At 35.3% G+C, this 12,144-nt stretch overlaps 1 protein-coding gene across 5 annotated transcripts in view; it reads left to right on the top strand.

The window, feature by feature from the left end:
• The window catches only part of MTUS1 (microtubule associated scaffold protein 1), a 109,404-nt gene that overhangs the window by 71,713 nt on the left and 25,547 nt on the right, over positions 1–12,144 (top strand). For all 5 annotated transcript variants that reach the window (XM_087724477.1, XM_087724473.1, XM_087724474.1 and 2 more), the window contains one exon: positions 10,581–10,795. In XM_087724477.1, the coding sequence (XP_087580603.1) occupies positions 10,581–10,795 (215 nt within the window). The remainder of the gene's footprint in view (positions 1–10,580; positions 10,796–12,144) is intronic.

The raw sequence follows: 12,144 nt of genomic DNA, 5'->3' as shown, positions 1-12,144 counted from the left end.
CAAACCCCAAGTAAACGGATGCATATACTTTAGCTCCTGTATGGAGTACGAAAGTGATGACATATTTTTGACAATTTGAATGGATACTTGCTATTTATGTCCAGTTTAAAGATTCAAAAAACAAAACAAAAACCAGGGAATATGGGTTGTGTGGAAGGTTGGGTTGATTCAGGGCTGTTTACAGTTGTTTAAAAACCATGCCTTCTCTGGTTTAGTCTAAAATTTTGTTTGTCATTTTCTTTCTGCTTACTGACTGTTGGTTGCTCATAGAATTGAATGTTTCAAATTATTTTGGGCTATAATTTTGGTTATTTTTAAACAGGGAACAATATACCAAGCATGATCATACCCTGTTTACCTGAAAATAATACCTTCCCGAATAATAAGACCAATCAGGCTTTTGAGCGCATGCTCCAAAATTAGACCTCCCCAAAAATATTGAAATGCAGCAGCAGCCTTGAGGTGACCACACTCGCCGCCTCCTGCACTTCAGAAATAATAAGACACACACACACACAAAAATAAGGCCAAGTGCTTATTTCAGGGTCAAAAGAAAATAAGACACTGTCATTTTTGGGGAAACATGGTAGATTTCTGTTAGATTTTCAACCACTGATTTCTTAGCCAGGAAAAAAAGGAGGAGTGATCATGGCATATCTTCAAAAGCTTATGATACAAATAAATGGAGGAAGAGAGAAATAAGTAAAATGTACACCCATCCCTGCAGCCCTAGAATCTGAAATTAAATCATTGGAAAGAAGGGGTGTAAAGATAGGTTAGATGTTATAATGTATGGATCATTTGAAAGGTGAGAAAAAAAGTACCTTATCAAATGTATAATATTTCACAATAAGATACAGGCTGCAGTTCATTATATAAATTGCATTGAATAATGCATAAATGTTCAAACTGCTTGCCATTTTATATATTGTGATTGGCCTGTGGGGCCTCACTTCTGGAATGCTATGTATATTTTAATTTATTTTAGCTCTTCTCAAAGCAAAGTATGATTTACAAGATAGTAATTGCCATATTGCTATTTAACTGAATGCTAGCAACTTTTGCATTTATCATATACCTTCAGTTCTCTGTTGTTAACAAGGGGTACTAATATGTCTTTCTCAGTTACCATAAAACAGGGGTTCCCCAACCTCTGGGCCATGGCCCCCACAAACAGGCTGTGTAGTCTTTGCAACCAGGCCGTGGAAACGGTGGGCAAGCATACCCACGAGCACATTCCTACTTGTGTGAGCAGTGTACAAGGGTATGCATGCATGCTCCATTTGCGTGGCAGTGTGTGTACATATTTGCCAGCTGCTTGTGCAGAACATCCCCTTCCCACCCACCACCTCCAGTCCGCAAAGTTGGAAAGGTTGGGAAACTCTGTCCTAAAATAATACTGTGAAGGTGATAAAGGAGTAGGTGTCAGGGTTGCACCATGCTTCATGGTGGATCCTACTGTCAAGCCTGCAGCCATCTTTACATGTGGATGCTATTTAGAACCCCGACATTAGGATATACCATGAAGCATGGGGCAATCAATTCTGGAGCAATTTCATCCAATATATAATACTGAGTTTATATTATTCCTTCTGAGATCCTGCACTTTGTTTTATATTGATCTGCTTCTCAGTTGAAATGCTTCCATGGTATTTCATGCATTATATTCATAATGATTCTTTAAAGCAGTTTATTCTATGTTGTATCCATGTTTTATAAGGCTAACTGTAGCAGATGCTTTTATTTTTTGTTGTGATTGTTTGAAATTTAAAATCAGGTTTCTCAGTTCATTAGTTCCACTTATTAAACCATCTGATATTTAATCTGAGACCCAAAGCTATCTAAATGCATTCTTAATTAAATGAGTGTTCAGTCTTCCTAAGCTTTGCATTTTAGTGTTTATAAAATATAGAAAATTAAGTTATAATTGTACTTATAAAGCTAATTTTTAAAGTTATCTTCGCTTTTAATAGTTAAGATACTGTTTCAATACTTCAAATGAAATAATTTAAGGAAATTTTTCTCTTTGTTTACATGCCTAGCAACAGCCTTTATGCATAACTCCCACACATATTTTAAACTTAACAATAATTATTGTGCACACCTTGGATGCATCCTGTTTGTTATGAACAAATTCTTCCTGAATCAGCTGAGATAAATAATACTTTAGGGTTATGCTGTGCATGGAAAATAAGTGAGCAGATTGTCAACTTGTCCCATTTCAGATTCTTTTCTCCAAGTTGTTCTATACACTTAATCTATTAAAAAAAAGATTCTGCCTTCCTCATGTTTTTCATGAGGCCATCTAGTTAAAAACATTCTTGGACTATTATTTGAGAAATTATCATAAGATGAAGGTTTATAGCTTTTTAAAATTATTATTATTGTGGAACGGTAGATGGTGAGTGAAAAACATAGCATAATGATGCTTATTTGTAACATTTTTATTTGGAGATTTAAAAATATTGCATTATAGAGACTGTTACACTTGAAATAAAATCATGCTTCCAATATGTTTCTGATACCTGTCATGTTTGAAATGAGTCATTTTTATTATCAAAAATTTGTTTAGTCTCCCTAAAGTGTATTCTGTTCTTTCCTTCCCTCAATAAATACTCTTGTAGACTATGAAGCAATTTTAAAGAGTGTGTGTAATGTATGATATGTTCCTTTCCAATCTGGAAAGAAGAAACAATCTAATCATCTTGCAAATCCTAACACAAATGTTAGTATTGTAAATGTTCTTTGTCTTTAATATTATAGTAGACACCCATGACCCATTGGGCTATTGTTTCAGAGATATTTTCTTACCTGAACAGAGAAATCGAATGACCACAAATAGGGGGGGGGGGACAGTGAGAGATGGAGCAAGTTCCTAATTCCTGCCAGCTTTACCCTTGACTTCCCTTCTGTGAAGCTGGCAGTTATCATTGGGAATTATTATCATGTGATCACAGCAGGAGGGCAATCCTGAAGCAGCCACAACTTTGCCAAATTCCAATGCTATGCAGTCATCTAACTTTTTTAATTAGCCCATTTGACATTCATTGATCAAAACTCGCTTCCCGATTATGCACCATTGCATCCAACTGTGGATTACAAACAGACAAGAGAGTTTTAGTAATATATAGTTTCTGATACAGCTGAAAGTACATTTGCTCATTTTTGCTTATTATTCTGAAGTTGAGATGAAGTGAACATGAAAAGTTACAAAGTCATTGAAAAAAGTGATTTATGACCATTTTTCACACTTACTGGACCATCCTATGGTCACATGATCAAAATTTAGATACTTGGCAACTGACTCATATTTGGTTGCAGTATCCCAGGGTCACATGGATCACCTTTAAAACCTTCCTGCCAGCAAAGTTCATGGGAAAAACAGATTCACTTAATAACCGTGTTACCAACTTAGCAACTGCAGTGATTCACTTAATCAAGAAAGGTCATAAAGTAGATACAACTCACTTAACAAATGTCTCACTTATCAACAGAGGCGTCATAAATTGAGTTCAATTGTGGTCTTAAGACAAGGACAACCTGTAAAGCAAAAAGAATGAAATCATGTAGCTGGTGGAAAGATAAAAAATGAAGGAGAAAATTAGGGAGTCATATAAAACATTTACAGATAGTTTTTCAAAATGTGGAAAGGATTTTCTTTATGGAATGTCCAGTTCTCTTGTATTGCTAAAAGAATTTGCCTTACTGTAATACAGTGTGAAAATGACCTTGGAGAAAGCAGGTAGAGATGCTGCCTAGGAAACTATCATACAAGAGAGAGAGTAGTCTTCAGTGGCATAATGGTGCGAGAAAATAACTTAGAAAAGATTCACCCTAAAAATCAAATAATTAAAATTTGAGGTGAGGTTTTGTTTTTTCTGACTTGCAAGAATCTATTAATGTAGCCTTACAGTAAAGTAGAATTAGTTATGTTTCCTATCTGGTTTACGTGGGAGAGCTGACACGTACTGTATAAGGCAATACCCACATATATTCTTCTTGCACACAGTAGCATTATGACTGATATTAACTTTTGAGGGACATCCTTCAGATCTGAAATAAAGGATTTGATTGGTTTGGGTGTGGCCATGTTAGGCATCCATTTATTACAGTGGCATTTTCTTGCCAAGACTTGCAGTTAAGTTGAACTTCAGGAACTGAGAAGATTGCTTCATCTACCCAGTGTCTCTACATTCGTATTTTGGAAAAGTTCCATAGGTATGTGTCTGAATAGCAATGTTTCAATAAGTGATTATTTCTTCTTCAAGAAATAATACTATATTCTGTGTACAAGATTTGGAAGGCAGCATCCAAAATATGCTTTCATTGTGATGGATGACTTAGCTGTGACCTTTGGAGAAACTCAAACAAATCAGGAATTATATAAAGCTGAACAAAAGGAATTTAATACCATGATAGAGTCTAGAAGAGGAATGGTGACAACATTCGATTTACAGGAGATACAGCAGTCAATTAAAGAAGAGATCAGATCTGGTCAGCTGGAAATGAAATGTGCACTTGAAGAGATTAAGAAAGCATGGATGGAAATGGAAATACGATTAAATACGCAAGCTGATTTGGTCACATTGATGAAGGATATGAGCCAGAATCTGACTAATGTTGAAGTGTTTCAAACAACAGTAAAGAGCCAGAACATTCCTGACAATTTGGTTTCTGTTGCTGGAAATGATCAAGACCAGATATTCCAGTTATTGGGCAAGAAGGCTGAAAATATTAGCAGGTGTGCTAGCAGTTGGAATGAGGAAAATGAAGAAAATTTGGCTTTTGGTAAGGTAACCACTGTAATTCCAATAATACCAAAGACTTAAATTTTAAAAATAGTTTTCTCTTGGGTGCTTAGGAGGAAACTTCATTTGGCATCCCTGTAATTTAACTGCTGTTTTTGCTTAACTATAAAAAAGTACTTGTTTCATTTTTAAATGGCAAAATCCCAGTTTTTGTCTTCCATTTATGTTGGACTTCAGCTCCCATAGAATAGCCAGCAAGGCTAACATGGACATTGGAAAGACATGAGATTAGGAAATTCTGGTGTAGGTAGTGCTGCCATATGTAAAATGAACTCTTCAACATATAGATTAAGATCGACTGAATTGTATATATTATACAGCTCGTAATAAATTCTTAATTCAATTACAGTGCCAGATGGAAGTGTGCCTGAGAATATGAAGGATAGATGCATCATCTATGCCTAAATCATGTATCACTATGTTTGTAATGCCTGTTCCTGTATAGACTGGCTCTCTACTTGAAATATTATCAATTTCTGTAAACTGGTAGCAAGTTGAAGAACTCAACTAAATCTTCCTATACTTATGAGCAATTAAACTCTCATCATAACATTTATTTTTTATCTTGGCTTTATGATGGCAGTCCTGATTCAGAAATTCTGGTAGGTAACAGATTTCTACAGATTTTGATGCCCCCAATCTTTATAATATGTAAAGTACTAAAGTGCATGAGGCAAAGTTGGCAAGAACAGAAAACAATTTTGGAAGTCAAAGATCACATACAGTATCTTAAAGTTATCAAGGTTGAAAAACACTGAGGAATAACTAATCAAACATTCTCATGAAGTAAAACCATTCCTTTTAATTCACAAAAAGGTTTGGATAGCTATCCCTACATAATCTTGTTGTGTTTTGCTGTCAAATACCATAAGAAAGCAAATTACACCGACTTCAGTAAGCAATAGCAATAGCAGTAGACTTATATACCGCTTCATAGGCCTTTCAGGCCTCTCTAAGCGGTTTACAGAGAGTCAGCATATTGCCCCCAACAATCTGGGTCCTCATTTTACCCACCTCGGAAGGATGGAAGGCTGAGTCAACCCTGAGCCGGTGAGATTTGAACCGCTGACCTGCTGATCTAGCAGTAGCCTGCAGTGCTGCATTTAACCACTGCGCCACCTTTAAAGGTACCTTTAATGCCAGTCTTGGAATAAATACAGAATCTGCAAGGACTTCCCAACCCTTCATAAATAAGAGGGGAGTTCCTTTGAATGATCTCAAAAAAATTTGTTTAGGTTTTTTTGCTACCTGCTGAATTTCCATATGATGTTGTTGATGTTTAATGAATTTATAGGCCGCCCAATCCCGAAGGACTCCGGGCGGCTTACAACAATACATTTAAAAAATAGAAAAGTTAAAAACACAGAAACATAAGTTAAAAAGACCACAACATACACTCAGTCTAATCGGGGCTGGAACTCAGTCATGAGTTCAACAGCCCGGGGCCTGCCGGAATAGCCAGGTCTTAAGAGCCTTTTGGAAGGCCATGAGAGTGAGTAGGGTCCGGATCTCTGGGGGCAGTTTATTCCAGAGGGTTGGAGCAGCTACAGAGAAGGCCTTCCCCCGGGTGGTTGCCAGCCGACATTGTCTGGCTAACGGCACCCGGAGAAGGCCCACCCTGTGTGATCTTATTGGTCGTTGGGACGTATGTGGCAGAAGACGGTCTCGCAGATATCCGGGTCCTAGGCCATGTAGGGCTTTAAAGGTAATAACCAGCACTTTGAATTGCACCCGGAGACCAATAGGAAGCCAGTGCAGCTCGCGGAGGATAGGTGTAATGTGGGTGTACCTTGGTACACCCAATATTGCTCGCGCGGCTGCATTCTGGACTAGTTGTAGTCTCCAAACACTTTTCAGGGGCAGCCCCATGTAGAGCGTGTTACAGTAGTCAAGCCTCGAGGTAACAAGGGTATGAGTGACCATGTGAAGTGCCTCCCGATCCAGATAGGGCCGCAACTGGTGCACCAGGCGAACCTGGGCAAAGGCCCCTCTGGTCACAGCCGTAGGATAGACTACCATGTTTTCTTTTGTTTTTAGATTGTTTATATCTTATTACTGTTCCATTATTTTCCTGGCTTCTCCATAATCATTCATAGTTTTAGTGATAACTGAATTGGAACTTTGTACCAGAATACAAGAGTATTTTATCTATCCACACAGTTCTGGCTTCTTTCTCTGGGCTTGGATAATGAGGTTGAGGTTCTTAATAACTGAATACTGTGTATTAACTTTGTGAACACCAAACTCTCAAATAACTTTCTCTGCAATCCCTATTAGTTCTGATGTTGTATGTGAGGGTAATGCAACAAGAATATTGATAATTCATTGAATAGTTTATGACCCATTTCTATGGACAGTTTCAACAAAACTGGCATTTTTAGTAAAATAAATGAATGATTCTATGTAGCACCTTAGCTTCACTGTGTTGAATAAACCTCTTCATCATATGGTCTGTACTTGGGGCAGTGGAATTAATCACAAACATTTGGCAATATTTGGAATCAAATGTTGGCATCTGTTAGGAAGAAACAATTTACTGTACAGAAGGGAGTGCTGACAAGATGGTGACGATGAAACCAGTAGGAATGTAATACTTCTAGCTACAATCAACCCTAATCATGTGGCTTTCAGGGCTAAGGCAGGACTTGAACTCAGTCTTCTAGACTAAACTAGCTCTATTATATATTTTATTTATTATAAAAACATGTTTCCCATTATACTTTTTATTAATATTTAAGTATGACTTCAACAAATTCAAATCTTATAATTTGTACATGGTTACAAATTACTGTAATAAATTCATAAATAAATTCAAAAAGTGGATCAAAAAAAAGGGTCAAATATAAATGTTACTTAAGTCTCTAAAATAAAGATTTAAGAGTGTGCATATTGGTAGTTGAATTGTTCTTGTCCAAAGTTAATGTAGATCAATTTCATTGCTTTAAAAGCCTGCAATTCTTTTTTTTCCTGAGATCTATTCATCATCAGAATATAAGTGTGGCAAGCGTTCTGGATTTAGTTTTTAGCTAAATGTATTATGTTTTATTATTTATCTTTTCATTCATCATAAAATAGCCCAGAGTATATAATAAATCTTTACATGTATGCGCATATAAATTTACTTAGTAGCAAAACGTGTCTCAGAATCGGCTCCAGTGTCATTTATGCAGTTTGTCTAAGAGAATCTGACAAAATAGAAATATGCTACCGTTGTAGCTCAGGTTTTAAGGTATGTGAGTGATGCCCAAGATTAGCTTTTTACAAAAGACAGATATTTATTTTAGGGATGGGCTTATTGGATGTTAACTAGGCTAACGCAATGTAAGTTTGAACTTCATGAAAGCAACCATTTTGCAAAAATTCTTTGACACTTCTAATTTAACATGCTTTAAATACATGTAATAACTTGAAAGTTAGCTTGCTTTGAAATGCAACTTTGAAATGTAACTTTGAAATTTATATTCTGTATTTATTGATATCCTTCGATTTTTATAGCACTTCTTCAAGCATGTGCATTTCTGTTTTAAACTCTGCTATGGTCATTGACTAACTATAATAATATTTTAAAACAGTCTTCACATACAAACAAAATTTCTAAAGGTAATCATTCTGTCCCTTGTCATGGGATATACTTGTTTTTAAATAGCAACATTTTGATGTGGAATAGATGAATTCAGGATTTCTGTTGGCCAGAATATAACTTACATAAAATTGCTCACCATGACTAAGGACATTCTTTAATAATAGGTGAAGTAGTGGTCATCTCCATTCAGATTTTAAAAAACCACAAACTGAAAAATATGCTCCACAGACTCAATCATCCTACATATATGTGGATATTCCTGGAAACCTCTGGAAAAGGTATTAAAGGAAGGGAAAGTGTTAAAATTAGTGTTAAAATGAGCTCTTGTAAAAGGATGTCTGTTATGGAAATAAGGGAATATAAATTATTTGCAGCTCCAAACCTCTGTATTAGCAGTTTCAGAAACTTTGTACAGGTACTATTCAACTTACAACAGGTCACTTAATGACCATTTGAAGTTAGAGCAGCACTGGATAAAAACAACTTGCAACCATTTTTCACACAACTGTTGCAACATCCCCTTTGGCATTTGAATAAATTCAGATGCTTAACAACTGACTTATACTTACAACTGCTGCAATGCCTTGGGTCATGTGATTGGCTTCTGAAACCTCCTAACAAGCAAAGTCAATTGGGAAACCACATTCACTTAACAGTTGCAGTGATTCACTTAACTGTGGCAAGAAAGCTCATAAAATGGGACAAAATTCACTTAACAATTTTTTTTTACTTTGCAACAGAAATTTTGGTCTCAATTGTAAGTCAAGGACTACATGTAATGTGGCTCATTTCATACTGTACCCTTATATCTCCAATCCATTTTCTAATTAACTTCTAGGCCTTATACAACTTCCAATTTAGCAGAAACTCAGCAGACAGACTGACTAGGAACATTTTACTGAATATCCTATATCTAAATTTAATGCATTCCCTGTAATCAGGGGAACGAAGCCAGGATGATCATTAATCATAAAAACTGAATTCACTGCCAAGACTTAGTCTCCATCCTGGGAAGCTTGCATCTACTCTCAGTGCTGCACTGGGTGTTATAAATTTTCAGGATTTCAGAAATTACATTGATTTTTATTAATGCAATACAAAACTGGAACCGTATATCAGCTGTCCCCATACAATAGTGGGGCATCAAACTTTTTATGGAACAATTTGATAATAGAAATTAATAAGAACATAACAATTCAAATAATTCTGCAAATGCAATCCCAATCTTTAACTCATATAATAATGATATATAGCACAATAAAGCTTTTTTTCCTTCTAGACACAATCTTGTGTAAGACTCTTACCAAAAACATAAGATGAAATCTATTATTTCTCATAAGAATGTTTTTTGGGAAATTATTTGGAAGTAAATGTTCAGTAAGATAGATAACAGTAAAGTTCAATCAATCTCCTTAATTAGAAATGTTGTTTAAATTACCAAAAAAGCTGCATCTTTGATATGAATAATGAATACTTTATAACTGTCAGAGAACAGGCTCATAAAATTACAATACAGTTTTGAAATTGTAGGAAGGGACTTAATAGTCACTCCCGCAATCTATGTTTTACTGTATATAAGCAATAATGTTACATGGGCTTTGTACAACATTGATGTTAGGAACTATTTTTTCTCTATAAAATCATAAAATTATTGCAGTGGTTATAAAACACTGATACTGTTTTTAAAAAAAGGAGAATAACTAATTGAATGGGAAAACCTTCTTTTCCATGTCAACGTTAAGACAGTAATTATAAAAGTCATTAAGAGCATAAAAGCATCCATGAAAGTGCTTTCTATGCAAATTGCCCAGTATGCCTGCAGTATTGTCTAGAGAATAAAGTGCATCCACAATTTGTCATATTTGAGATTGCAGCACTAAGATGCATTAGTGTGTGTCGAAAGGGCTTTTCAACACTTATTGTAAATGTCTTAAAACAGAAATGTGGGAAAAGAGGATTTTTAGTGATCAAGGTAATGATAGTGTTGAGTATTAAGTGTAGAAGATAGAAATGAAATATTTTAATAAGACATTTGTAAACACAGATAATGAATCTTTAGAGAATTGAATTTATGAGTTATTTTTCTTGTAACTATCAAAAGAATACTGCAGCATGCTGTGAGTGGTTTTCACTTGTCTTGCTAAATTGAACTATATTCCTGATTGAACTTTTCCCCCCCTCCTCTCCAGTTGGCCAGGGTAAGCAGAAGAGTCCTAAGAATTCATGTCTACAGACCAGGACTTCTAAGGAAGTACAAGCAGAAACAAAAACACAAGATTTGATGCAATACAAAAGAAAATGTGAAAACCAAAGTGGAATTATCCAGCAGCTGAAGAAATGTTTGGCAAACAGCAATAGGAAATTAGAAGCATTAGCTGTTGTGATCCAGCACTTTCAATCTGAGGTAAGGTTTCATGTCAAATTTATACATGCTTTATTTATTGAAATCTAGATGCACGAGAAAAACTCCAAATTAAATGAAAAGACTAAATGGACAGTGCAATAACTCAGATTACATTTCTAGGGGTATCTGGATATTGACTTCCCATCCCATTTCATTTGATATACTCTATATAGACATGCTTGCCAAGTTTGAAATTCCAGCAAGGATTGAAGTTAGGTTTTGCTTAAATATTTAAACTTAAATCTGTGATAGTAAAGGCATTTGCAGAAGGACTTCTGATCTGAGTAGCTGGGCCGATCCCTAATTCTGCAGATACTCAGACAGAGAAGTGTCAGAGAACACTTTAGTTGCATTATATATGTTATTTTGAGTTGTACAAAATAAAATTGGGATATAAATTTTAAAAATGAAAAAATAGGAAAAAAAACTTTGATTGTTCCTGATATGTAGCTGACAAAGGAATCATATAATTTATGTATTTTGCCCTAAGAGCAATTGTGGACATGTTTATGCAACATAGAACACATTGCCATAGTCAAACAAGGTATGGTAAGACAATGTTTCACTCATTCAAGAAGGATTGTAGTTGGCAGATCAGCCATAATTGTATAAACACACTCCTTGTTGCAACTACTGATTGCAAAATCCAATGATAGATGGGAAACAAGGAGCACTTTCAAATTGTAGAAATATACCTTGAATGTTATAACTCTTTCGAAAATAACTTGACCCACTCCCAAAAGTCCAGCCTTTTCTTTACAAAAAGCAAAAGTCAAATCAGATCAGATTTTCTTTATCAGCATCACCTCTGTTGTGTCTTGATTTGATTTTAATTTGTTTTCATCCACTCTAATAACATGGTTAGATAACATTGGGCATATTGATTGCTTCCTATGAGTTAGAAAGAAAGTAGCAATTGCCATACTTTTAAGGAGTTATAATATAATATACCTGGAGAATATATTATCCTATGCTCATCTAAAGTCTCATCTGAAAATAGTGCCCTCTATGTTACAACATATTGTTGAGAGCATGGAATATTTCAGTGTGATTGCAAGTAGTCTAGTTCATAAAATATTTATGTTTAAAACAATATGAGCTTGGAGATTTTTCCATGGGTGTTATCAAATGATTAATCACAATATTGAGAATTATAATTAAATGGTTTGTTAGTTGTAATTGTAAATGAAATACTGTGTATTTTTATGGTAGCGAAGCATTAAAGCAACTGTGACTCCCAGGAAGCTTGTCTATATTTCAGAGACTATCCCTGGTTATATGGAGATGTGGGTGTATACACTGCTGTTTTTTTCACTGGTGGTCCCATGCATGGACAACTTTTGGAACAG

The sequence above is a fragment of the Thamnophis sirtalis genome, unplaced genomic scaffold (genome assembly GCF_051295495.1).
Source record: "Thamnophis sirtalis isolate CommonGarterSnake01/CBP01778 unplaced genomic scaffold, rThaSir2_p1.2 scaffold_10, whole genome shotgun sequence".
Lineage (NCBI taxonomy): Eukaryota > Metazoa > Chordata > Lepidosauria > Squamata > Natricidae > Thamnophis > Thamnophis sirtalis.
The sequence above is the reverse complement of the archived record's forward strand: the minus strand, read 5'-3'. Positions and strand labels throughout refer to the sequence as shown.